Source organism: Schistocerca nitens, chromosome 1 (assembly GCF_023898315.1).
Source record: "Schistocerca nitens isolate TAMUIC-IGC-003100 chromosome 1, iqSchNite1.1, whole genome shotgun sequence".
Lineage (NCBI taxonomy): Eukaryota > Metazoa > Arthropoda > Insecta > Orthoptera > Acrididae > Schistocerca > Schistocerca nitens.
Window position 1 is genome coordinate 622,809,988 of NC_064614.1, and position 26,952 is coordinate 622,836,939.

Sequence of the window (26,952 nt, forward strand, 5' to 3'; positions counted from 1 at the left end):
AGTTTACAATTGTCTCTCCCAAAAAAATCCTTCCTCAATATGCTTAACAACACTTCAATTGCAACATCTTTTCTTTAGGACAGTAGGCAGATATCCAATAGCCCATGGCAACACCCACATTGTCTTTCACATTTCAGTGTCCTCATATCCTCATGGGTCAACTATACACATCCTAGAGGAAGCAGATCAATTTTCATCCTTTAATTTCTCCTGCAAGTCATCCACAAGTCTGAGTCACTCAGGAAAAGTTGTTTCAAACTTGCTTTCAATTCCCTCAGTTATCTGCTAAAACTCCATTATCAATTAGCATGTTAACTGCCAAGAACTAATAAGCTCTCCATTAAATGTATTATCTATTATTAGTACAACAAGTGACACTTATCATGGAATGATCAATAAAACATTTACTTTCCTCATCCACATGTTAACTGCTCACTTTCACCAGAGCCAGAAACGATAGCACTCGTCCACTACCACTGATACTTCTGTCAATGCTAAATTAAATTTGATTAGTTATTCAAGCAGTATACAGGAAATTTTACAACAGCCACAAGCTGTTTCATTGTCTCTGAACAAACAAATGTACTCCTATTTGACTACCCACATACCATTTTATGTGCTCTACAATATTTCCATTTTCATAATATGATCTCTCCTTACTTTCACTCTCCCAGTCTTACACATTTTGTTATTCTCCCAACCCTCTTTCTCCTCTATTTCCATTAAACGACATGGCCATTATGTAACAAAGTAAAAAGTCACCGCATACTGTGCAAGTAGTGCTCACCATTACACATGTGGGAAATCTGTTGGGGAGGGGGAGAGTGGGGTCTCCCCTCAAAGAATTTTGTTCACAGCCATCTCTACCGATTAGAGCACTGCCACTTTCACAACACACTCAGAATGAAAGAGAGCCTGTCATACCAGGGCCTACTATTGCAATAATTATAGATGTGCTGGATCACACTTATGCCACTTTTGTTGAAATAATGATCAACTATTTAATTTAACCTTATATGTTTATTGTCTGATACAACAAGACAAATTGACTCATTCCTATCCATAACAAGCCTGTCTGTTCTGTGTGGCTTGCTGAAAGTGCTGAAATTTGCTAACTTCGTTTATTTTCAGATAGCTTCAGCTGTAATCACTGTTATAATGTTGTTTGTTTGTTTTAATAATCCTCAGCACTTAATGGCAATTACGCTATCTTATCACCAGGCTATGAAATGCGGAATTGACCACCAAATGTCACAAGAGGCAGACTTGCCGCTTTTAAAGGAGGTGGGGAGTATTGTGTTGTCAGTAGAGAAGCAGTGACAGCAAAATGGGTCAGCCAAGGGAACTTAGTGACTATAAACAGGGACTATTCATTGGATGTCATCCATGTAACAAATCCATCTGGGACATTTCAAACCTTCTAAAGCTACCCAAGTTGCCTATTAGGGACTAGATTGTGAAAATGGAAACACAAAGGGAGAACCGCATCTAAGCCATAACTAGGCAGATATCCTGACCATCAAGCATTGCAGTGGATGGTTGTAAAAATCGCATGGAATCAGCAAAAAGAATCACTCAAGTTCCAGTTCACTACCAGCAGTCCAGCTAGCACAATAACTGTATGTAGGGAAATAAAAATAATGGGATACAAATGTTAAACAGCTCCTCATAAGCCACGCATTTCTATAAGCAACGTTAAGCGATGCTTGAGGTAGTGTAAAGAGTGACACCACTGGGCAGTGGATGAATGGAAATGAGTGATTTGAAGTGACAAGTCACGCTATGCCCTGTGGCAATCCAGTGGAAGGGTTTGGGTTTAGTAAATGCCTGGAGAACATTATCTGCCAACATGCGTAATACCAACAGTAAGAAGGATGTGGGGTTATGGCATGGGGGTGTTTCTCATGGTTAGGATGTAGTCCCCTTGTTGGGCTTAAGAAAACATTACATGTTGGAGAATATGAACATATTTCATTGCACTGTGCAATGTAGATGAACAGTTTGGAGATGATGACTGGCTGTATCAGAACGACAATGCACCCTGTCAAAGATGGATGTGTGAGGCAATAATATATGGGCAATAATATTCCTGAAATGGACTGGTCTACCCAGAGTCATGACCTGAACCCAAGGAACATCTTTGGAATGTGTTTGAATGCTGACTAACCTCCACATACCAGAGTCCAATATCACTACCTTTAATAGTTTTGACCTGTGAGGTAGAATGGACTGTCATTCCTCCACAGGCATTCAGACAAGTGGTGTTTGCAGAGGAGAGCAGTGAGTAACTCTTACATAGACAAGATAAACAATGGAATTAAGAACCAGTGTGATAAGCTTGGCATGGTATTTATAAACCCAAACAAATTTATAAGTAACAAATGTATGGGTATAGATGGCGTACATCTTAATAGGCTGGGCTCAGTGACTCTGAGTAAAATGTTTTTGGATGTTTGCAAAATCATCAATAATACGGGAAACTGACAAAGTGTGGAAGGGATGTTAAAACAAAAGAATCAACTGAAAATAATATATATATATATATATATATATATATATATATATATATATATATATATCTCAACAAATGATTTACTTAAAATCATTCAAATCATTCAAACGGGTGATAAACATTTTCTAATCCATTGGAATATAATGGTGCAGCCTCAGAATTTTGTAACCCAAGTTACTCTAAAATTGATGAACTTCAAGTTTTACTTTCAGAATGTTCAAATTTAAAAATTGTATGTTTAAACAAATATTGGGTGACAAAAGACAGTATAGGGGTTTTAAACAAAATTGAATATTCTACAGTTGCCAGTAGTTTTTGTAGAGGTAACAGATCTCATGGGGGCTGCTGCATGTGGAGCTAATTGATTTAAATACTGTAATTGCACCTCTGTACAGAATTCCTGGAAGTGTGTAACAAAATTCTTTTTAACCAAATTTCAATGTTTATTAGGAAGACTTGAGAAAGACAGAACGAAAAAAATTGTAACTACAGCAGCCTTTAATATAAATGTATTAAATAACAATAATGACACTGTAAATTTTTATTCAGAAATATGCTTTTAATTTAAATTTCACTGATTGTACTAGAAGAAATAGCCACTCTGAAACATGTATTGAAAATATTCTGACAAATAATCAGTTTGAGGATGGAAGTACATTCTGTTTGGATTTAGGCATATCAGATCATTTAGCACTGCTCACTGAGCTTCCAAAAATAGGGAAACCAAAGAGAATTTAAATATATTTTTTAACAAATTAAGAACTACAAACTGGCCTCTAGATAATAGTATGTCAAATGAAAAAAAATTCAAAACATTCCTAAACTGTTCCCTAGACGTTTTCCATGAAACTTTTCCCTCTCAAGCCTGGTGACAAAGAGTGGCCAATAAAATAAACTGGATTACACCAGGGATAAAAGTTTCTAGTGCCAGGAAAAGACAGCTCACAATGAGTTAAAACATAACAAAAATGCTGACTTTGTGGGGTATGTAAAGAGATATAAGAATACATTCAAAAAGTTGTACAGGCAGCAAAAGAAAGTGGCTAACAACCAGTATATTAACAAACATGAAAATAAATAAAAGGCAATTTGGGGTGTCGTCGAATCTGAGTTGGGAGTAAAGAACAAGTGCCAAGAAAGTGTCCACATAAAAATGATATAATTATAGATCCTTTACATTTGTCAAATTGTTTCAATTATTTCTTCATAAATGTGGCAAAATCAGAAGTAGATATCACAGCCCACCAGGACAAGGTAGATGTCAACTTTGCAAATAGAAAACAAAATGCAAGACAAAACATTCAAAAGAATTATCCCAAAAGATGTACAAGATGCTATAGCACCTTTTTTTAAAAAACACAGCTGGGTGGGGTGAAATTCAAACCACTGTAGTCAAGGCTGTTTATAACATCATTTTTCATCCATTGGCTAAAATTATAAATCATTCATGTGAGGAAGGATATTTCCCGGATGTGTTAAAATATGCTGAAATAAGTCCACTGTTCACGAAAGGTTCACCAGATGACATGGGAAATTACTGCCCTATTTCCCTGCTGCCAGTTTATGCTATGGTTATAGAAAGGATTGTTGCAAAACATCTTGAAAACGTTCTTACAGAGAATGATATTATAGATAAAAATCAATTTGGAATTCAAAATGGGAAAAATACAATAAATGCTATCAGGGAATCCAGTGAAAAGATAAGCTCTGCTTTATATAAGGATAAAAAAGTCAGAGGTATTTTTTGTGATTTGACCAAAGCTTTTGACTCAGTCAGTAACTTACCACTGCTACACAAGTTAGAGAAATATGGTATTGTGGATAGGGCATTGCAGTGGTTCAAATACTATTTGTCAGAACGAAAACAGAGATTTATTCTAAATTCAAATTTTTTTTGAGCCACAGGGCTCAATTTTAGGTCCTTATCTTTTTCTGCTGTACATAAATGGTTTACCTTTAAGCATTGATGTTCACACCATTTTATTTGCAGATGACAGCTCGGTTTTAACTGAAAATGACAATTTAGAACAAATTCATGGTATTGTGGAAAATATAATGGGAAACCTAGAATTATGGTTTCAGCATAATGAATTAAAACTCAGTCACAAAAACACAATTACTGCAGTTCAGTGCTAAAACAACATCAACATCTCTTACAAAAATAGCGCATGACAATCAGGAAATGACTGAAGCAAGTTGTGTAAAATTTCTGGGTCAAAATCTTGACAAAAATTTAAATTGGAAGGCACATGTAGACTACTTAGCAAACAAACTAAACAGCCTAGCTTATGTGATAAATGTCTTATCTGGTTCCACCCTCATGGACACCAGGAACATAGTTTACCAAAGCTACTTTGAGACTATAATTCAATACGAAATAATTTTCTGGGGAAACTCAACGAACAGCCCGAGATTACTTACTCTTCAAAAGAGAATAAGAAGAAACATGTGTTTAGTCCAAAAAAGAACATTAGGTCACCCCTTATTTAAAAAAGTAAAAATACTAACCATTCCTTCTCTGTACATCTACGAAATTTTTATTTTCATATATAAAAATCAAAACTCACTTGACAATTTTCATTTCAACCACTATTACAGTACTCGTCACAGACACAGTTTCAAACTTCCCTCTCATAATTTAAAACTTTATGTTCAAACACCATTGTACATGGGATTAAAAATTTATAGTCAATTAAATAACACAACTCTGTTAAATATGGAGTTTGACCCACTAAAAAGATTGTTATTTAATATGCTAATGGAAAAATGTTACTACTCAATTGAAGAATTCATGCAGGACAGTTTGGCATTTTGAAAAGAAAAGAAACAATAAAGGTTATTTATTGTAGAATAAATTGTTAATGCATTGTATAAATTGTACTGAAAGCTGTAAAATTACCATAAGTGTTATATATGTTCTTGTAAATTGTTCATGTCTAAAAATTCAGAAATGCCTGCTTAAATATGTTAATTATTATAACCTTTTTTTTTTAAGTTATTTGATGTGTCTCGAGTACAAAAATGTTTGATTTCTAACTGTACGTTATGAGATGAATAAACTACATTCAAAGTGTTCCCAGCAGAGTTCAAGCCATCATGAACGCAACAGTGTTGGCTCATCCTGTATTAATGTCCACTAATAGGTATCCACATACATTTGATCAAATAGTGTATCAACTGTACTTTAACCAAGAAACAATCCAATAACCACTATGTGATGCAGATATTCTGCCTTGAGCTACGTAAAAGTATGTTGTTATACATGCTTAAAATGTTTACAGTGCGTCTGTTGCGCCACTCCAATGATCAGCTTCAGCCATGTATTGAATCACACCATGAAAGAGTAGAAATGAAATAAAATTGTATATAAATGTGATCTGGAACTGCCACAACTGCACTGCATTTGCTTCATTCCAATACCAAAATTATACACACCCAACTTTATGTCAAAAATACATCCAATCATCATCCCTGCTGTATCTGAGTTCAGTCACCACTGTGCGTGGTACAATTAATAATCAGCCTCATCATTCTCTTACCAATCACACCAGTACAATACAAACAAAATTTTCAAATTCAAATTTTCTGTTCATATGTTTATTGTAATCTTCAACTGGACGTGGCAAATGTGAACAGCCAAAACTTCTATATAGAAAAGAATGGTTTACTGTTATGTAACAATGGAAAATCCAGGATGGACTGTCAAAATATCACAAAAAGGAAAGTTGCCACTCTCCATATAGTGAAGATGCTGAATCGCAGATAGGCACAACAAAAAGACTGTCACAAATAAATGAAGCTCTCAACCTGTAAGGCCTTCGGCTTTGGGGTTTCAGTTGCCTGAGACTGCAGTAGAGAGAGAGAGAGAGAGAGAGAGAGAGAGAGAGAGAGAGAGAGAGAGTGTGTGTGTTTCGTCTGTTTTTGACACAGGCCTTACTGGCCAAAAGCTTTATTTATTTGTGACAGTCTTTATGTTGTGCCTATCTGTGACTCTGCATCTCTGCGTCTCCACTATATGGTGAGTGGCAACTTTCCTTTTCATAACACTGTTACTCTTATGTAACATATCTGATATAGCCAACTTGTACTTACAGAATATACCTCTGACTGCCACTGGAGGTCACTTTCAGATGAAGGAGAAACTGAAGATAACACTGACTGTTGTTTTCCCAATTCATGTGCATTGGAGAAGGATTTTTTGCGAACACAGTTATCCCTGTCTTCTTCTCCTATGTCCTCAGGAGAATCTTCATTTAGATTATCCCAAGACAGACTTCTACAATCATAATCGAGCGATGTTTCCTCACTAACTTGACTAATATCTTCATTTAATTGTTCTTCCGTCCTCTCTTCACTACCCTTACATGAAGACCTGGAATGGATGTCTGGAGCCCTAAACAACTTGCCTTTTCTTCGTTGGCTTCTAACGACTTCTTTATATATTTCAGGTGTTTGTTTGGCCCTCACAAGCTTTTTGAGTAGTGATCTTGTAACATGAGTGTTCTCATCACAGATGATCGAGCAATATTTTTGCCGTCGTCTTTTTGGTGTTTGGCTTGCCATACTTGTAGATTCCTGCGGACCAAAATCTCATTTAAATATTTTTTGCATATTTATTTCTATAATATGTTACACTGACAGATTTATTTCATTCATCCACTCAGCATGTTTGCTAAATCCTGTAATGAAGCGGAACTTTCAACGATGTGGAATGAGATAACATATAAATTAAAAAATAAAACCGGTGGTTAGAAACTAATTCTGTAGACAATACTACTATCTATCTATTGTTATAATGTTATATATTTTCTATAAATTTACTTTTTTTTCCAAGTTCCTGTTTCCTCTGTTACATTAAATTACTGGATTTTGTCTACTTCTGGCACTATGTTGGTATGTAACAGGCCACACTAACAGTTACAAAAGGATAACAGTTATTATCTATGGATTGTGCTGTATATGTGTGTTTACAATTGACATTAGTCCTCATTATGAAGCAAACTGAAGTCTTCAATTTTTAAATCACGATAATTTGCAAAATAAGTGTGCCAGTAATACAAAATGTTTTTAATTTGTAGGGTTCCCTACTTCTTTACTCCGTTTTTGTTGGAAACTTGAAGGCCTTTGCAATAGAAGACAGCAGCCAGTTAGAATCCTAGACAAGGAGGCAAAATCTACATGTGATTGCATAAATCAGAAACTGATTTTTGTTATCAGCAACAAATACCACAAACCTACTGGGAAGTGATAATAAGAACTCCAAGGTCTCTGAAGAGGCGTCACCAAAATGACTGGTAATCTGTTATACACAACATTCCTATGGCTCACATGTGCTGAAGAAGAATGTTCTTAATTTTAGGTGTACTAGCTTGGATGACAACGGAAAGTGAAAGTATGCTAATACTAGCTGTCACCTTTATCTTTAATTTGAGACACTGAGACATACTAACATGTGCAAAGTCAGCAAAGCGGAGCTTCTTGATTAGATATACTGTATCTATATAGAGCTTCTATTTTAGTTAGTTGTCCATGAATTTTCCATAAAGTGTTCATTTCGTAGAGATAAACCTAGAAGTATTCAATATGTGACAACTGAAGGCCACTTTAGCTTTCATTTGAGGTGCTCGTGGAGATACTGAGCCTGGGTTGTTCCATTAGCAAACACTGCAATTTTTTGACACGAAACAGCTCAGTATCAGATAATTTAGAATCCTGTGTTTCATGTTCCAATATTCTGAGTTAATTTTTATTCCCATAATGTAGCTAATCAATGTGGCCCTCTGCTAATTCCTATGAAGGTATGATTAGACGCATGGAAGAAGGTTGTCTTTAATGCCACTAGATTTTAGTCCACAGGACTGCATGCAGGGGCATCCACGGGTTTTCATATCAATAGAGGCAAAACATTTTCCCGTAATTTTTATTTTCTGTTGGCCCAGTAAATTGTTTTCTTACCATTAAAAATTGATTGAGCAAATAAACACAAATTTTACTATTTATTTTACATAGTTTCACTGCTTGTGTAGTGAATAGAACTGGATTTAAGTTAAGAGTTGGGAGAGAAAGCAGGTCTTCACAGTCAACTCCAGGAAGTTTTCAAACTTGCTTTCATCGCAATGAAACCTATCACATCCAAGACATCATTATCTCACTAATCATTAGTAACTAATCAATTTCCACTGAGCTATTGTGATAAGTTTCTGGATAATGCAGAAGTGAAGCAAATGCTTCATACAAAGTTTGCCAAGGTAATCCCATTCCTGATGTCCAGGCGGAGCTTCAAGGTATCCTCAGAACCTTAGGCCCCCTACAAAACCTTTCACCTGACTCCATCAACCTCCTGACCCCACCGACACCCCGCACCCCTACCTTCTACCTTCTTCCTAAAATTCACAAACCCAATCATCCCGGCCGCCCCATTGTAGCTGGTTACCAAGCCCCCACAGAACGTATCTCTGCCTACGTAGATCAACACCTTCAACCCATTACATGCAGTCTCCCATCCTTCATCAAAGACACCAACCACTTTCTCGAACGCCTGGAATCCTTACCCAATCCGTTACCCCCAGAAACCATCCTTGTAACCATTGATGCCACTTCCTTATACACAAATATCCCGCACGTCCAGGGCCTCGCTGCGATGGAGCACTTCCTTTCACGCCGATCACCTGCCACCCTACCTAAAACCTCTTTCCTCATTACCTTAGCCAGCTTCACCCTGACCCACAACTTCTTCACTTTTGAAGACCAGACATACCAACAATTAAAGGGAACAGCCATGGGTACCAGGATGGCCCCTTCGTACGCCAACCTATTCATGGGTCGCTTAGAGGAAGCCTTCTTGGTTACCCAGGCCTGTCAACCCAAAGTTTGGTACAGATTTATTGATGACATCTTCATGATCTGGACTCACAGTGAAGAAGAACTCCAGAATTTCCTCTCCAATCTCAACTCCTTTGGTTCCATCAGTTTCACCTGGTCCTACTCCAAATCCCATGCCACTTTCCTTGATGTTGACCTCCACCTGTCCAATGGCCAGCTTCACACGTCCGTCCACATCAAAGCCACCAACAAGCAACAGTACCTCCATTACGACAGCTGCCACCCATTCCATATCAAACAGTCCCTTCCCTACAGCCTAGGTCTTCGTGGCAAACGAATCTGCTCCAGTCCGGAATCCCTGAAGCATTACACCAACAACCTGACAACAGCTTTCGCATCCCGCAACTACCCTCCCGACCTGGTACAGAAGCAAATAACTAGAGCCACTTCCTCATCCTCTCAAACCCAGAACCTCCCACAGAAGAACCACAAAAGTGCCCCACTTGTGACAGGATACTTTCCGGGACTGGATCAGATTGTGAATGTGGCTCTCCAGCAGGGATACGACTTCCTCAAATCCTGCCCTGAAATGAGATCCATCCTTCATGAAATCCTCCCCACTCCACCAAGAGTGTCTTTCCGCCGTCCACCTAACCTTCGTAACCTCTTAGTTCATCACTATGAAATCCCCAAACCACCTTCCCTACCCTCTGGCTCCTACCCGTGTAACCGTCCCCGGTGTAAAACCTGTCCCATGCACCCTCCCACCACCACCTACTCCAGTCCTGTAACCCGGAAGGTGTACACGATCAAAGGCAGAGCCACGTGTGAAAGCACCCACGTGATCTACCAACTGACCTGCCTACACTGTGACGCATTCTATGTGGGAATGACCAGCAACAAACTGTCCATTCGCATGAATGGACACAGGCAGACAGTGTTTGTTGGTAATGAGGATCACCCTGTGGCTAAACATGCCTTGGTGCACGGCCAGCACATCTTGGCGCAGTGTTACACCGTCCGGGTTATCTGGATACTTCCCACTAACACCAACCTATCCGAGCTCCGGAGATGGGAACTTGCTCTTCAATATATCCTCTCTTCTCGTTATCCACCAGGCCTCAATCTCCGCTAATTTCAAGTTGCCGCCACTCATACCTCACCTGTCATTCAACAACATCTTTGCCTCTGCACTTCTGCCTCGACTGACATCTCTGCCCAAACTCTTTGTCTTTAAATATGTCTGCTTGTGAGATGTCTACTTGTGTCTGTATATGTGTGGATGGATATGTGTGTGTGTGCGAGTGTATACCTGTCCTTTTTCCCCCTAAGGTAAGTCTTTCCGCTCCCGGGATTGGAATGACTCCTTACCCTCTCCCTTAAAACCCACATCCTTTCATCTTTCCCTCTCCTTCCCCTCTTTCCTGATGAGGCAACAGTTTGTTGCGAAAGCTTGAATTTTGTGTGTATGTTTGTGTTCGTTTGTGTGTCTGTCGACCTGCCAGCACTTTCGTTTGGTAAGTCACATCATCTTTGTTTTTAGATATATTTTTTCCCACGTGGAATGTTTCCTTCTATTATATATATATATATATATATATATATATATATATATATATATATATATATATATATATATATATATATATGAGAGAGAGAGAGAGAATTTCTAAGGAACAAAACTGCTGAGGTCGCCGCTCCCTCAACTTACACACTACTTCAACTAACAAGGACTAACATAAACTAACTCATGCTAAGAACAACACACGCACCCTGCCCAAGGGAGGACTTGAACCTCCGGCGGGAGGGGCTGTGCAATCCAAGACATAGCACCTCAAACCATGCAGCCACTCCGCGCGGCACTTGCCACTGGTTTTTTTAAATGTAAAACAAAAGAAACTACCTATACGCCAGTCCTTATTTAGAGAATCTTATCTAATGTTTGCAATTGCCTAAAGAATCACAACTGTACCCAGGCGTGCACCTCTTTGCCTGAAGAAATCGATGGCCACGAATATGTTTCTTCTTGGCTCCAAAACTATGAAAATTGCATGGGAATCAATTGGAACTGTATGTATGACGTGTACGGGCTGCCGGGCATAGTCTAAACAACCTTGGCAACATGAGGGCGGGCTGTATCTTGCAACAGAATGACACCACCCATCAACATTCCTGGGTTTCTGAACTTGATGGCACACTTCAATTTTTGGCAAAGTGTACAGGTCACTCTTTGCATTAATTGTTGCCTGTGTTCCAGAAAGTTGATGAGCAGTGGTCCTTTGCAGTCAAAGAAAAAACTCATCATGACTTTCCTGCAGATGCTGGGCCCGTTGTTTCGACTTCATTGCAGAAGTTGCGCTGGGTAGCCCTCGTATATCCTTCATGCAGTCCCAATCTCTACCCAGGTGATTTCCATATTTTTGGAGCCCTGAAGAGGGACTATTGTGGCTGTTGAATTGCTTTGAACAATGAGTTGTGTGCCTGGGTACAACCGTGGTTCTGTAGGCAATCACAATCATTTTTCCATGAAGGCATTGACGGTGTTGACTCACCATTGGGTCAAATGTATTGGTATTTACGGTGGTTACTTCTAAAATAGCAAAAGGTTTACTTACATTTTTCCAGCTGCCTCATTTTCATTTGACCGGCACTTATAGGTACAGTTGTATATTCAATTTTTCAAGGATAATGTCTTTTTAAGACATTATTTCATTTTATTGTCTTGTAACTTACTACTATTAACTTAACCCAGCTATGGATACTGAAACAAAAATATTGATATCCTACCAAATGTAATGCCCACTGGTGAAATATTGATATTTATGTTCTGACTTTTGAGATTTGTTTTTGAAACCGAAGGACAACACTGAATTGCATGCTCCAGTTGTTTCAGCAAAAGTTGAAAGATTTTTGAACTACAAGCACATGTTGTCCAACAACAGACATTCCCACTCTCTCAAAAACCTCTGCAATTTGACTGTTATACACTGCATGCCAGCTATCAACAGTGAATTGACTGTTGGCAGCAAACACAACAGTGATATTTCTTAGTTCAGAGATATCTGAAAGTACTGTTCTAGCCTGTTGTTGATGTACATGTTTGTCCCATTGTGTCTGTTACAACTTGATTGTAAATTATATTTGTACAAAACTTGGGTTTCCTGTTCTACCATGATCGAGTGTAGTAATGTCTACACAAATTGGCGACCCTAAGTCATTTATTTTTCTTGTTGTCCATCTCATGTGTTAGTCCATGACAATGATTGAAGACAATGGATTGCTATAAGTGGAGTGATATGACACCAGTGTTTCCTAGTTTCACGTGTGCGTATGACTGTGAACCAACAGTATCAACACTGGCACAGCAGAGAGACAGAAATAACATCGTGTTTTATACTACTCCTGGGGCCCCAGTGGCCTACCTAACCTTCATGGCCCCGCCACAGTGGGAAACACTTATACCAGCATTGGCTCACACACAAGGTTTTGTTGACCATTGAGTTTTGTCTGCGGTGCCAGCCTTCAGCCTGCTAACCTTGAAGCCTGATGTTACTTCCCACTGTTTTAACACTACAATGCCTGAAACCCCATATATGCTTCCTGCTCCATGAGTGACAAACTAGTTTTCGGTTCACATTCCTCAGCTCAGCTCTTTGGGACTGCTAATACATCTTTCGTACAACTTCTGCCTTGCAATCAGATGACCATGGCCATTCTGCCCATGTCTGTCTAACCTGCATCTGCATGTATCACATGCAGCCACAATCTCATCAAATCCACCAAGACCTCGGGCAATGCAGGGCACTGTATTCCTGCTCTGCATGGCATTCTCGATCATGATTTCACGTCTGCTGTCATGGTTTCATCACCACAGCCTCCACCTAAGGCGTTGCGATTGCAGCATGACGCAGACTGTTAACACAACCTACAACTGTGCAGCACACCCCAGTATGCAGATTCCCCAAACTGTCAGTTACAAAACAATAATCTAAAACTTTTCACCTTGGTCAACAACTTGCTAAACATCCACAGCATCCCAGACGACGATGCCAGTTTTATATGCCTCATCTGCCACTTACGTAAATTCACAGATTTCATCAGCGACCTACTTTTATCGCCACCATTTCCCCACAAGTATGAGACTGCAAAGTCAACTATTATCAATTGTTGGTCTTGCCCTCCAGGCGAAGCTATCCATCACACAATCCCTGATGAGCATTGTGGATCTAGGACACTTTCTCAGCTCTGGTGCCATCTAAGTGCACTAATAGATCTGAAAGTCCCCTGCGGACACTTTGACTCCACATGAGCTACAGTTACAGCTCCTCTACCACAAACTGGATTCTGTGGAGGGCAAACTTCGTCTGGCTGATCAGTCTCTCAGAATTATCTGCCACAGGCAATTCCTATTGACTGTTGCTACAGCCACAGGAAATGCAGCTGGTAGCAGTGTACAAGCTCTCACTCCACCACCTAGCTTCGGTGGCAGGGGTGTGTCATCCGGCAGTCAACAGCTTGCACCATGTGTGCCAGAATCCCAACTGCTGCTGATTTTGCACGAGCTAACTCCCAAATGTGCCACTGCCTCCAGGCAGTGCGAAGGGAGTTGGATGGTGCAGCTGGCACACCTGGCACTCCCCACCTGGCCTACCTGCTATGATGGTTTCACACCACATTCAGATACACAAACTACAATTGTTGTTATCCCTACACTTATACACATTCTGTACATGCAGTGGTCTAGGTGCCTTGGTTAGTGACAACTCCTTATGGAGCCATCAGAATCAAAAGTCAGTTAACACGTTCACATCAACCAGTGGACAACTATACATCAAGGACCTCATGTGTCACCTTCATTTTCTCATTGACACCAGAGCAGATGCTGTCATCCTAACTGAGCATCCCCAGAGTTTCACTGGACGTTCCATGTTGTCGATGTTGACAAGGCAGTCATAGGTACAGACTTCAGTTAATCTCCAGATCTACAAACTGCTACTTCATTACATAAAGCTCCCGGCACATGCATTTTGGATGCATTTCGTCATCCCCCAAACCCAACTTCACCGATGAGTCACACATTTCTTTCTGCTCTATCAGACTGCTCTTCATTGAATTCCCATCTGACTTCTCTACTTGTTGAGTTCACATTCAACATTCAGAGGTCAATGGCCTATGTGCTCACAATGATAAGCTTAAACAATTGATAAGCGCCGTTTCGGAGAACCTGTCGTGGTCTCATAGCATACTCGGCAACCGCTCCAGTCCACTTCCAATGCACAACTCTGTCATATTCACTGCAGTCGATGTGTCCCCAGTGGAGCCTCGGTATTCAAACATGAATGTTGGTGACTTCCCTTGTCACACTGTCCCCTCTGACTGCCCTGTAGTCTCATATGATGACACCTGTGTTTCTCTCATGCATGTGTCAGATGAACATCTAGAGTTGATCACAAATGGTAGTTGTCACAGGATTACCACTGAGGTCCCTCCCATGCATCACAAACTCACTGCCTCATGCTGCATAAGTTACAACATGCGAAGGTGATTGTCAATGAACTGCTATCCACTGTGATTGTACGACCCTCAGTTGGTAAGCGCTTGTTGCCTCCCCATCTTGTGTTCAAGGGCAGTTCATTCCGTTTCTGCGGGGACTATTGCCAACTTAATGCCTGCACTATTATTAACAATTACATTACTCCACACATCAATGATTTTGCCCAGCTACTTAATGGTGTGCAAGTGTTGAGCATCTTCAATCGTACGAAGTTGTACTTGTAGATTCCTATGTTTAGTGACTACATTTCAAAAATAGTGATCATTACCCCTTTTGGCCTTTCCAAGTTCTGTTTTACACCTTATGGTCTCAAAAATGCAGCTCAGACTTGTCAACACTCCGTTGACTCTGTATTGTTCAATTTCCCATATTGTTATGCCTATCTTGATCACATCATCATCTCCACCTCAGTTGAAGGACATGAACAAACACATGGGTCGGATCTGGGCAGCCCTCAGTGTCAATGGTGTCAAGATTAACACTCACAAGTCACAGATTAACTGCACAAGTATAACCTTCCTCAGTCTCACTGTAACGACTGAAGGTATTAGACTAATGTCTGATCATGTCGAGTTCATCCAGGACCTTCCCTTATCCAGAATTTATCATGATTTGTGTCTTTTCTGAGTATGGCGAACTTTTATTGTAAACATTGACATAAAATGCTTCAATTTAGATTCCCTTCACAGAGGCTCTGTCTTGGAAGAACACCTCCAGGAAACACAAGGTTCTATGGTTGGAAGTAATGCTCCAGAAGGTCAACATACTAAAGACTGCATTATCAAATGCTGTTATGCTCATGCACCAAGTGCGTGATGTGTGCATATAGTTGATGCACGTGACATATTTACGGGTGCTGTCTTTCAGCAACACATCAGTGACATCGCTCAGCACCTCTAGATCTTTTTGAAGAAATTAATGACCTCCTAATACAAGTGGTTAGCATTCAACTGCAACTTATACATGGTTTACAAAGCTGTGAAATACTTTCACAACAATATGAAAGGATGTGCTGTCATAGTTTTTACAGACCATAAGCCACTTGTTGACGCCATCCGCAACCCAGATTCCATTATATGGACCTCATTAGCTTGTATACCACAAACATTCAACACACATGAGGAGCAGACAATGTAGTAGCAAATTATCATTCCCGGGTAGACTCAATCACTACCCCTTTACACTCGGATGAGTTGGCTCAGTTACAGTTATGAGAAAGAATGTTGCTACTCACCATATAGTGAAGATGCAGACTCAACCAAAGACCAATAATGAACCCTGAGTAACTCAGTTCACTACTGCATCCAACCACTGCCCAAAACCAACCCCTGTTAACTTCCCAGAATTTCTTAACCTCGAACCTTTCCTCACCATTATTCTCCATATCCCTCAACAAGCAAATTAACCTTACATCCGCAGAAAGAGCCACAGTCCACCATCTAAAAACTGATCTGCACCTTTTAAACCTACCTGCAGACAAGGGCTCCACCACTGTTGTTTTGAACAACAAGGATTACCTGGTGGATACTTCCACCAACGAACCTTGCCAGTGACCCCATTCCAGTAATCTAGCAGGATCTCCAGTCACTACCCAAATCCTTAGGCCCATCCCAGAACAACTCCCCGGAGTCCACCTCTCTACTCACCCCAAAATTCCCCACACTCCTACCTTCTACATGCTTCCTAAAGTCCATAAACGTAACCACCCAGGACGCCCCATTGTGGCTGGTTACTGTGTTCCCACTGAGAGAATCTCTGCTCTCATAGACCAACACCTTCAACCTATTACCCAGAACCTACCCTCTTATATAAAAGATACCATCCATTTCCTCCATGACTCTCCACAGTTCCTGTCCCTTTACCACATAGTGCCCTGCTCTCACTATTGATGCCACCTCCCCATACACTAACATTCCTAATGCCCATGGCCTTACCACTATTGAACACTACCTTACACAATGGCCGATGGATTCCAAACCAACAACCTCCTTCCTAGTCGCCACGACCAATTACATCCTCACCCACATATACTGCTCCTTTGAAGGGGTTACCTACAAACAAATCCGGGGTATGGCTATGGGCACCTGCATGGCACCATCCTATGCCAACCTATTCATGGGCCATCTAGAAGAATCCTTCCTAAAAACCCAGAGTCCTAAACCCCTCACCTGGTTCAGATTCACTGATGACATCTTTGCTATCTCGATCAAAGGTGATGACACCCTATCCACATTCCTCCAGAACCTCAACAACTTTCTCCCCCATTTGCTTCACCTGGTCCTACTCAACCCAAAAAGCCACCTTCCTAGATGTTGACCACCTCAAATATGGCTAGATCAGTACCTCTGTCCATATCAGACCTACTAACCACCAACAATACCTCCGCTTCAACAGCTGCCACCCGTTCCATACCAAGAAGTTCCTTTCGTGCAGCCTAGCCACTCGTGGTCAACACATCTGCAGTGATGAGGAGTCCCTCTCAAAATATACCAAGGGTCTCACAGAAGCATTCACTGACCGTAATTACCCTCCAAACCTTGTACAAAAAACAAATCTCCCATGCCTTATCTCTCCAGTCTCCCACCACCTCCCAAAGTCCTACCATCCAGCCATAGAGGAGCATTCCCCTCGTAACTCAGTACCAACCAGGCCTGGAGCAACTGAATTACATTCTCCACCAGGATTTCGATTACATATTGTCATGCCCTGAAATGAGAAATGTCCTGCCCACTATTTCCCACCCCTCCCACAGTGGTATTCCGCCGTCCACCAAACCTACACAATATACTCGTCCATCCTTACACAACCCTCGCTCCCAATCCCTTACCTCATGGTTCATACCCCAGTAATAGACCTAGATGCAAGACCCGTCCCATACATCCTCCAATCACCACCTACTCCAGTCCGGTCACTAATATCACCTATCCCATCAAAGGCGGGGCTACCTGTGAAACCAGTCATGTGGTCTACACTCTATGCTGTAACCACTGTGCTGCATTCTATGTAGACATGACAACGAACAAGCTGTCTGTCCGCATGAATGGCCACCAATAAACTGTAGCCAAGAAACAAGTGGACCACCCTGTTGCTGAACACAATGCCAAACATGACATTCTTCATTTCAATGATTGCTTCACAGCCTGTGCAACATGGATCCTCCCCACCAACACCAGCTTTTCTGAATTGCGCAGGTGGGAACTTTCCCTGCAGTACATCCTACATTCCCATAATCCTCCTGACTTCAACTTTCGTTAATCACAGTCCTCACCCATCCAGCCCTTTCCCTTTCCCATTCCAGCACTACACAGCCATCATTCCACCACCACACCCAGTCTTTCTATTTCTCTCCCCCCGCTCCCCAGCCCTCCGTCTGACCTGCAGCACTTCACTGTCTGCCACCTCCACCATACTATCCCTCCCACTCCCCACCACATCTTCCTCCTTACCCCCACCCAGTCTGCTCAAAGTGGTTCCAGTTGCCTGAGACTGCAGTCATGTGTGTGTGTGTGTGTGTGTGTGTGTGTGTGTGTGTGTGTGTGTGTGTGTGTGTGTGTGTGTGTGTGTGCGCGTGTGCGTATGTGTGTCTAGTGTTGACGAAGGCCTTAATGGCCGAAAGCTTTAACTGTGAGATTCTTTTTTGTTGTGCCTATCTGCAACTCAGCACCTCCGCTATATGGTGAGTAGCAACTTTCCTTCTCATAATTGTTACATTCTATTCTGGATTCTCCATTGTTTGGCTAAGCTAGAGATGGATGACACCGAATTTCTAAGCTTGTGCCAAGATGTCAATTCAGTCCCAAACTTGGTGTCCCACCATCTCCTTGGCCCTGCTACTTTTGTTTGGTGTGATTCACTGGCTGGCATCCTTCATCCTTTTGTTCTGGCTACTCTCCGTCAGACAGTCTTTTCAGTCATACATGATCTTGAACAACCTGGCATTAAGACTGCTATATGCCTCGTCGCGCAATGTTTTATGTGGCGAAGCATGCCGAAGAACTGCCACATTTAGTCATGGGTTTTTAGTCTGTGCCAATGTAGCAAGGGTCACTCTATGGTGGCTATCGACAGCGAACTGACTATTGACACTAAACACATGAATGGTATCTCTGAGATCAGAGATCTTTGAGAGTTCTGTTCTAACCTGTTGTTGATGCACATATTTGTTCCATTACATTTGTTACATCTAGATAATAAATTGTCTTCATACAAAAGTTGGGTTTTCTGTTCTGCCGTGATCCGGTGTAGTAACATCTACCCACAACTGTAACAGCTCTATGATGGTACAGATATACAACTATTTTCGTACATCTTCACACAGTAAGATCGCTTACAGAAAAACATAACAATTTTAAATTAATTATGCTTTTTGTAACTTCAGATCCTGCTGGATATAAAGTTTTTCATTACTCTAGTTCATTTTATAACTCACTTTACATATGTTTTATCTATATTTTAAGGTCATTTTAGTGATAATTTTATAGGTATTTGGGGTCATAAAAATCCGAACCTACTGTTTACAGCTCCTTTTCACATTTGTAAACTCTAATGAAATTTCCCTGGCTGCCCCTCTGTGAGTGCTCCTGGCGACATGTGTGACACTGAGTAATTGCACTGAAAGTGAGCATGTTGCGGCTGCTTCGTGTGTCTACCACAAACGATCGCATAACATAATGGCAACTAAAGCAATGCCTCAATATTGATGCAGTTCAGTCTCACAGCTTTAGGACTGCCAGCAGCCTTTCATGCTTCACAGTAGAAAGCAGACAACAGTCCTGCCAGGGCTCTTCTTTCACAATACAGAGTATATGTATTGGAAACCCAGGTTATGCAAAATGGTAACTAGCCAATGAAAACTGAGCTCCCTGAGATGCCTGCCATTTAGCACATCCCAGGTAGCACAGCTTATCCAGTTCCACAGAAGGACAAACATTATGCACTTGTTTCATTGGATATTAGTACTAGCCTAGCGTTTAGCTAACTCAGTAACACTTCTACATCATATACATATGTTTTATCTTCAGAATAAATATTATTATCAGTCTTTTTAAGTAAATAAACAGCAACAAGTCTTGTAATTGCAATTTCTCATTAAACAAGAATCACTAAGTAATCTTGTCTATACTAATAAAATGGCCGACGGAGTACAGTTAACTCATCTTGGTGCTCTTTGAACCAGTGACACTTGCACTGTCCTATTCTCAGATGCCACTGTGCTGAGGAAAAACAAACTGCATGTAGGGGTGGACAAGATCCCCAAGGACAGACGCATACCTTTGTTGATGCATTGTGCTTTCCAATGACTGTTTTCTTTCAGACGTTTCACACCATACACACTGATGACCATCTGTCCAATGGAGCACAGAACATGAGTGATCTGAAAAGGCCACCCGTTGCCACTCAGAAGACATCCAGTTTAAGTACTGGTGTGCAAATTCCAGCTTTTGTCGCCAATGGACAGCAGTTAGCAAGAGTGCAGGGATCAGGTGCCTGCTGCAGATGTCCATATACAGCAATGTTGGCTGAATAGTCATTGAGGAGACATTGTTAATAGTCCCTTGGTTCAAGTGGGGTGTGTGTGTGTGTGTGTGAAATCTTATGGGACTTAAAGATTCAAGTGGGGTCATATGCACCCAAGTCAAAACTATAGAACACGAAGACAGAGGAGAGTTAAAAAACGACTACATGTCAGTCCCAATTGACAGAATAGAAGACAGCTAAAAACAGGCATGTGGGAAAGGGCTAAAAGAGATACCATACAGAAATGGAGGTCCAAAACTAAAAATTAAATGGCCTTCGCCATATTGCTTTGGTGAATAAAAATTAAAATGCAGTCGACATGCCACGCGTCATTCGCTAAAACGGCTGATAAATCAGACGGCAACCCAAGCTGGAACATAAACAGTTAAAAAAAGGGCGTTCCATCAGAAAGTGGTGGACAGTTAAAATTTGGGTGCAATGTGTACAAAGTGGTGGGGTAGCACCACTTAGCAAGTAACAATCGCTGAAAAGGCAGTGCCCAATACACATCCAAGTTAAAATAATCTCCTCCTGGCAGGAGGGCCGAGAGGAGGTTGTCCAAGGTGCTGGGAGAGGCTTATTAAGCCAAAGCTTATTCCTGTGAAGGAAGGTCCATTGGCGATGCCAAAGGGACACCACCTCCTGACAGACGGCAACACAGAGATCATCAGAGGGTATACAGGTACTCGCGGGCTGAGCTACGAGGACTGCAGCCTCGGCAGCAGCATCAGCAACCTTGTTTCCAAGACACTGGCTCCACCAAGAGTGAGCTAGTGACAGTTTTCCTGGACCCGCTGCACTAACGGATGGGCAGTGTACAGCGCACATAGACTTCGAAGGGCACTGAGTGAGTGCGAGTCGAGGACACAATTGAAAAGGCTGTCAGCCGGATGTATTCCGTGGCCTGATACAAGGCGAAGAGCTTGTCTGTAAATACTGAGGAGTGTCCGGAAGCCAATATCAAAAGACACGGGTGCCAATGATGAAGGCACACTTGACCCCATGGTCAGTCTGAGAGCCATCAGTGTATAAAAAGGTGCTATCGTGAAGTTCCATGCGAAGGTTGTGAAACTTAAGGCGATAGACCGAGGCTGGAGTAGTGTCAGGGTGTATACGTGGACAAGGAAAAGAAATTCCCGGATTTCCTGGTTAAAAGTACACTTTCTACCGGGTGAAAACATACTTTTTCCCTGTTAACTGACAGTATACTTTCTCTCGGAACTGTATAACTTATCAGTCCTTTGAATGATTATGGTTTTATACAGGGAAAAAAACACGTTTTGGAAAAATCTTTGATGTGCAGCAACATGTATGCTGCATTTTTTCGTATTACGAAAGTATAAGTTACAATTCCACCAAACACAACATGTTACTTTCTGAAGCAGTCATAGCTCATGTCACGTGATCTCGCCAGCCGACGACAGTGGGTATTCAGAGCTTAGAGCATGTGATGTAGTCAGCCAATAGCAACATCACTGTTCAGTAGCGCAAACACACAAACGGGAAAAGTTAATGGTTTAAATTAATATACATAGTGCCGCTACATGAAACGCAAAGCTTTAACATATAATATTGGTCTATAAGACTAAAACGCTGCAAGAGAAGCTAAGCTTTCTCATATGATGTTGGTCTTTTATGCGCCTATTACAATTTAAGATATATCAATTCAAATGTGCCAGTAAAATTTTTAATAACAACATAAATGTCTGATCATCTGGGCTCGAAATTCATCTAAATGGCTTGTCATCAAAGAGCTGATTTTTAAATGACAGTCAAACGCTCTGTGATTAAGAAATTCATCGTACATTCTCGCACATAGTTCAACTTGCATAAAAGGAAATTTACTTTGATGGTAATGCTTTTCAAACCACCATTCGGAATATTTTCCCGTGACCTGTTAGAAATAGGTTAGTTTCTGCAATTACTAGAGAGCGCCAGATGACAGGCATCACCGCGCTTGCGAAGCTACGATGTCGTAGGGAGCCCGTATGTTCATATGTGTAAAACATTAAAAGATCTTACATTATGCCATAAAAGAAACAAGACATCAGAGGATACTCCAAGAGCATCAGAATTTCGTGACCCATACTAAAAAGTGCACATTTAAAGTGCACATTCGTATTCCAGTGAATTAGACCACGACCTGATATTAAGCTTTTCAATGTGGTTTTCGGGATGTAAATTTTCTTTGAGTACCAGTACTGTGTTATCTCATGTTTGGTTCTTTATTATGACATAATGCCATATGTGCTAGAAATTGAAAACGTTTCAAATATATTGTCTGCCTCAGTGGGAAAAGATTAATAAAAGAAAATTTCTTTAGCAAGCCGACAAAAATATCATCATTGTTCTCCAAGGCAATTAATGCTTGACTGTCAAAAAGGTGGAAATAAAATAAAATCTGCAACACATTTTAGCCTGCAACACATTTTAGTTGTCAAAAACTTAAAAAAATCCAATTTTCAAAAATATGTTCATTTTGTAGCGCACATCTTTCTGAAGAGTCTGATGCACGAAACATACGTGTTCACAGAAATGTATGACGTTATTTGGTCGTAAGTGTGCCAAAGTGCAGTGCCTCGCCCCCTCACACACATTCTTCTATCGCACGTCACTGTATTTCGCTCTGTGGAATTGAAACGTGTATATTTTGTATTGGATGCCATCAAACCACATATTCTGGACAGTGGAAATTAAAATGTCCTGTGGGGCCTCTTCTGCTTACAATTGGCTGGTTTGACATCCTGTCCCTCTTTTTATTTTGAGAAAATTTGCACTCTTTATTAACTATCAGCTAACAACTTGCTGTTTAGTGTGACAAAAAATTAAATATAGGATACATAAACCCAGTAAATACACGAGACAAGCAAGACAATGCACATTTCTTCAATCCTTAGCTCCTAGAATTTTTTTCTCTCTAATCTTGCTACAGTTTTACATGGCGTGCTTTCCTTTCTGCGAAAGAATCTATTACCTTATCAAATTTCGTCAAACGTTTTGCTACATGAAAAATCGAAATGTCGCTGTCTAATATTGAAAAAGCTCTTAATACAAATAGGACCCAAGACTGGTGTGCTTTCCCAATCTGATAACGTCTATTTTGTCACTGACTGCTAGATAAAACAAAATAGGCCTTTCTAATACTGCAACAATTGTACACACACCAAATAAACGAGAATGTTTTGGCCCAAACGGTTTTTTTTGTAATGACAGAATATAATTCTCAAAGCACCAATATCAAATGCCTATTAGGCCTACTACAAGCAAAAAGCTTTACGTTAGGAAATAGTTTTACTCTTCATTCATACGCTCCAATTTCTCAAGCTTGAGATCGAAAAGTAGTACGAAATTTTTATACAAACTTGGAATCGTCATTTTGTTTCATAATTTGTGTGATATCCCCGTTTCTTCTCCCTCCTCGTTCTAACAAACAGTCTGTAACAGACTGTAACTATTCCTGCAATGTCAAAGCTTGTTCGCAGGTTAACTTCACTAACTCTGCCAGAATCACCGGTTTAGTTCCCTGCGATTATTCTCCGGTTAGGCATTATTAAACGTTCGTACAACACGATTTCCGCACTTTTTCCAGAATATAACTTAAAGCGTGTGCTAGCCGGGGACTGTTCAACTGGCCCTTACTAGTATAGCGATCTGGCCAAAAATTTTCTCTCAAAATTTCATTTTCTTGGATACACCGAGAAGGTAATACGAAATCTTTCTTATCTGTTATTCGTTTATTTCCACTCCTGTAGTCTGAATCAATGGATTTTGCTAGTAATTATAACAACGCTCATCATTTGCAAACCCAATCAACCACACAATCAGACAGTGGTTGGCATTCTTCCGTTCAGCCTTACTTCTGCTCAGCTCGTATAGCCCCTTTAGTCTGTAGGAAACTTTGTTTCTACATGCGACGAGGATTCCCCTGACAGAGACATCATGTACACTAGGCACGCATTCACAGATCAACTTATGATTCATTCAGAAATCAACTTAGTTTGTGTTCAAAACCCGACAGGGATGCGTTTCAAAGTCATATGAATAATCGACAGACTAACGTGCGCTGGATGCTAGTCGCTTTGTGAAAGAAGGTTTTTTTCCCCCCTCAAGAATATAAATTTGACCCCCCCCCCCTTCCTAGATTCCTAGATCGGGGCCTGCTGCGCATGCATGAACCTGGCACCTTGGGCACTCCAGTAAAATTTGGGCGCTCCAGTAAAACTTTTCCCGGTAGCATCTAGCTGCTTGCTGTGACTGCTTACACAGCCAACAGCCACATTTCTGTAGCCAGAAGTGGGAGAAGGTACTACTCCACTGCACATGCGCATGATCCCGCTCGTAACTGCTAAAACGAATCTAATGTAAACAGTTGTGACGTCACGCTCATAGGAGGCAATTTGTTGTTACGAAGCACTGCATAGTCTTCCTAAGGCCTTTAACATATTTTCCTGTTGGCAGACGCTTGTATGAGCATTGGTTTTGTTGCTGTATATGGCACATTTCCTTTGCAACTTAAGTTTTATTTTTGCTTTTTCTCTCGTTCATGTTTTATTGCTGCAGTATTATTCTGCAGTATCAGGATACAGTAATATCCTTTGTTGGAGTATTTGTTCTTACCAGTCAAAATTACAAAAATTTAACTGAAAACAAAAGCAATGAAAAATTCCCGGAATTCTAAAATATTCCCGGGTGTTTCCCGATGGAAAAAAATTCCCGGGTTTTTCCCGGATCTCCCGGGTCGTGTACACCCTAAGTGTCCTTCGGAAGACAATGAAGGCCAAGGTTAACACGGGCCACTTCACAAAGCCAAGGTGGTGAAGGGCTCACACCCACTGGGAAAGTTGCAGGTAGTGTGAAGTTAAGCCGCCGTAACAAGTGCCGAAAGCCGACACCAGGAGATAACAGAGAAGAGGGACGAGCCCCATACTGGCGATCAAAGGAATCATCTAAGACGCAGGCATAGAATGGATGGCCACAGAAAACGGCATGCATACCTGCTGAGGAGAACGTCACGGCAATGGAACAGTGGTAGTTCAGCAGCTTCAACATCCACACTCTCAACCAGGCTGGTGTAAAAGGTGCCCATGGCCAAACGGATGCCACAATGGTGGATAGTCTTGAGACGGCATAAGAGGGATGGGCAGGCAGATGCATAAACAAAGCACCCATAGTCAAGTTTCGAACAGACAAGGGACCGGTACAAACTGAGGAGGGGGGTTCGATTGGCACCCCAGGAAGTACCATTGAGGACATGTAGGACATTGAGGGACCATGTACAGCGGGCTGCCAGTTAAAATACATGGGAGAACCAAGAGAGTTTCCTAACGAGCATGAGCCCCAGGAATTTCGTAGTTACAACGAATGGAAGTGCAACAGGCCCAAGATGCAAAGATGGTGAATGACAGAAATTCATAAGACGGTTTTGTCAGTGGAAAAGTGAAAGCCACTGCCGATGCTCCAGGAGTAAAGATGATCAAGACAGCACTGAAGACGCTGCTCAGTGAGATACATCCATGGAGAACTAAAATAGATGGCAAAATCATCAACAAAAAGGGAGCCAGAGGTGCCCGGTGGAGACAGGCCATTATAGGGTTAATGGCGATAGCAAAGAGGACAACACTCAGGGTGGAACCCTGAGGCACACTATTTTCCTGGATAAAGGCATCCAACAAGGCGAACCCACACGACCTTGAAAACTTGGTCTTGTAAAAATGCCCGAAGAAAACAAGGCAGGCACCCATGGAAGCCCCACATGTACAGAATATGGAGGATACCAGTTCTCCAGCACGTGTCGTAGGCCTTCTCCAAATCGAAACATGGCCACAGTCTGGGATTTCTGCAGGAAACAATTCATGACGTGGGTGGACAAAGAATGAGATCGTCAACTGCAGAACGCTGTGCTGAAATCCACACTGTGCATTCGTTAGTAAATGGTGAGAATCGAGCCACCACACCAGTCTAGCATGAATCATACATTCCATCACCTTGCAGATGCAGCTTGAGATGGGGCGGTAGCTAGAAGGAAGGTTTCTGTCCTTACCGGATCAGGTATTGGTATGATGATGGCTTCACGCAAGCGTCCAGGAAATATGCCCTCTACCCAGTTGCGGTTGTATGTGTTAAGCAGAAAGTGCTTGCCTGCAAGAGAAACGTGCTGCAACACTGGAATGCCGATGGCATCTGGTCCTGGGGCGGAGGGTCGGGATGAATTGAGAACATGATCTAGCTCCCTCATAGTAAAGGCGGCATTGTACCACTCACAATTCGAAGAACAGAAGGGTATCGCCTGAGCCGCCTCTGCTCGTTTCCGATGGAGGAAGGCAGGGTGATAGTGGGAAGAGGTCGATACCTCTCAAAATGTCAGCCCAAGGTGTTGGAGATAGTAATAGGGTCCACGATGATATCGCTAGCTATTGTAAGGTCGGAATTTGAGGAATGGATCTTGGTTCTAGAGAGCTGTCGGAGGCTCAAATGGTTCAAATGGCTCTGAGCACTATGGGACTTAACATCTGAGGTCATCAGTCCCCTAGAACTTAGAACTATACTT

At 41.4% G+C, this 26,952-nt stretch overlaps 1 protein-coding gene across 1 annotated transcript in view; it reads right to left on the reverse strand.

The window, feature by feature from the left end:
- LOC126257526 (uncharacterized) overlaps nucleotides 1–26,952 on the reverse strand; it is a 178,103-nt gene that overhangs the window by 117,956 nt on the left and 33,195 nt on the right. Inside the window, exon 2 of the mRNA XM_049955570.1 lies at nucleotides 6,605–7,087. Coding sequence (XP_049811527.1) covers nucleotides 6,605–7,075 — 471 coding nt within the window. The 5' untranslated portion in view covers nucleotides 7,076–7,087. The remainder of the gene's footprint in view (nucleotides 1–6,604; nucleotides 7,088–26,952) is intronic.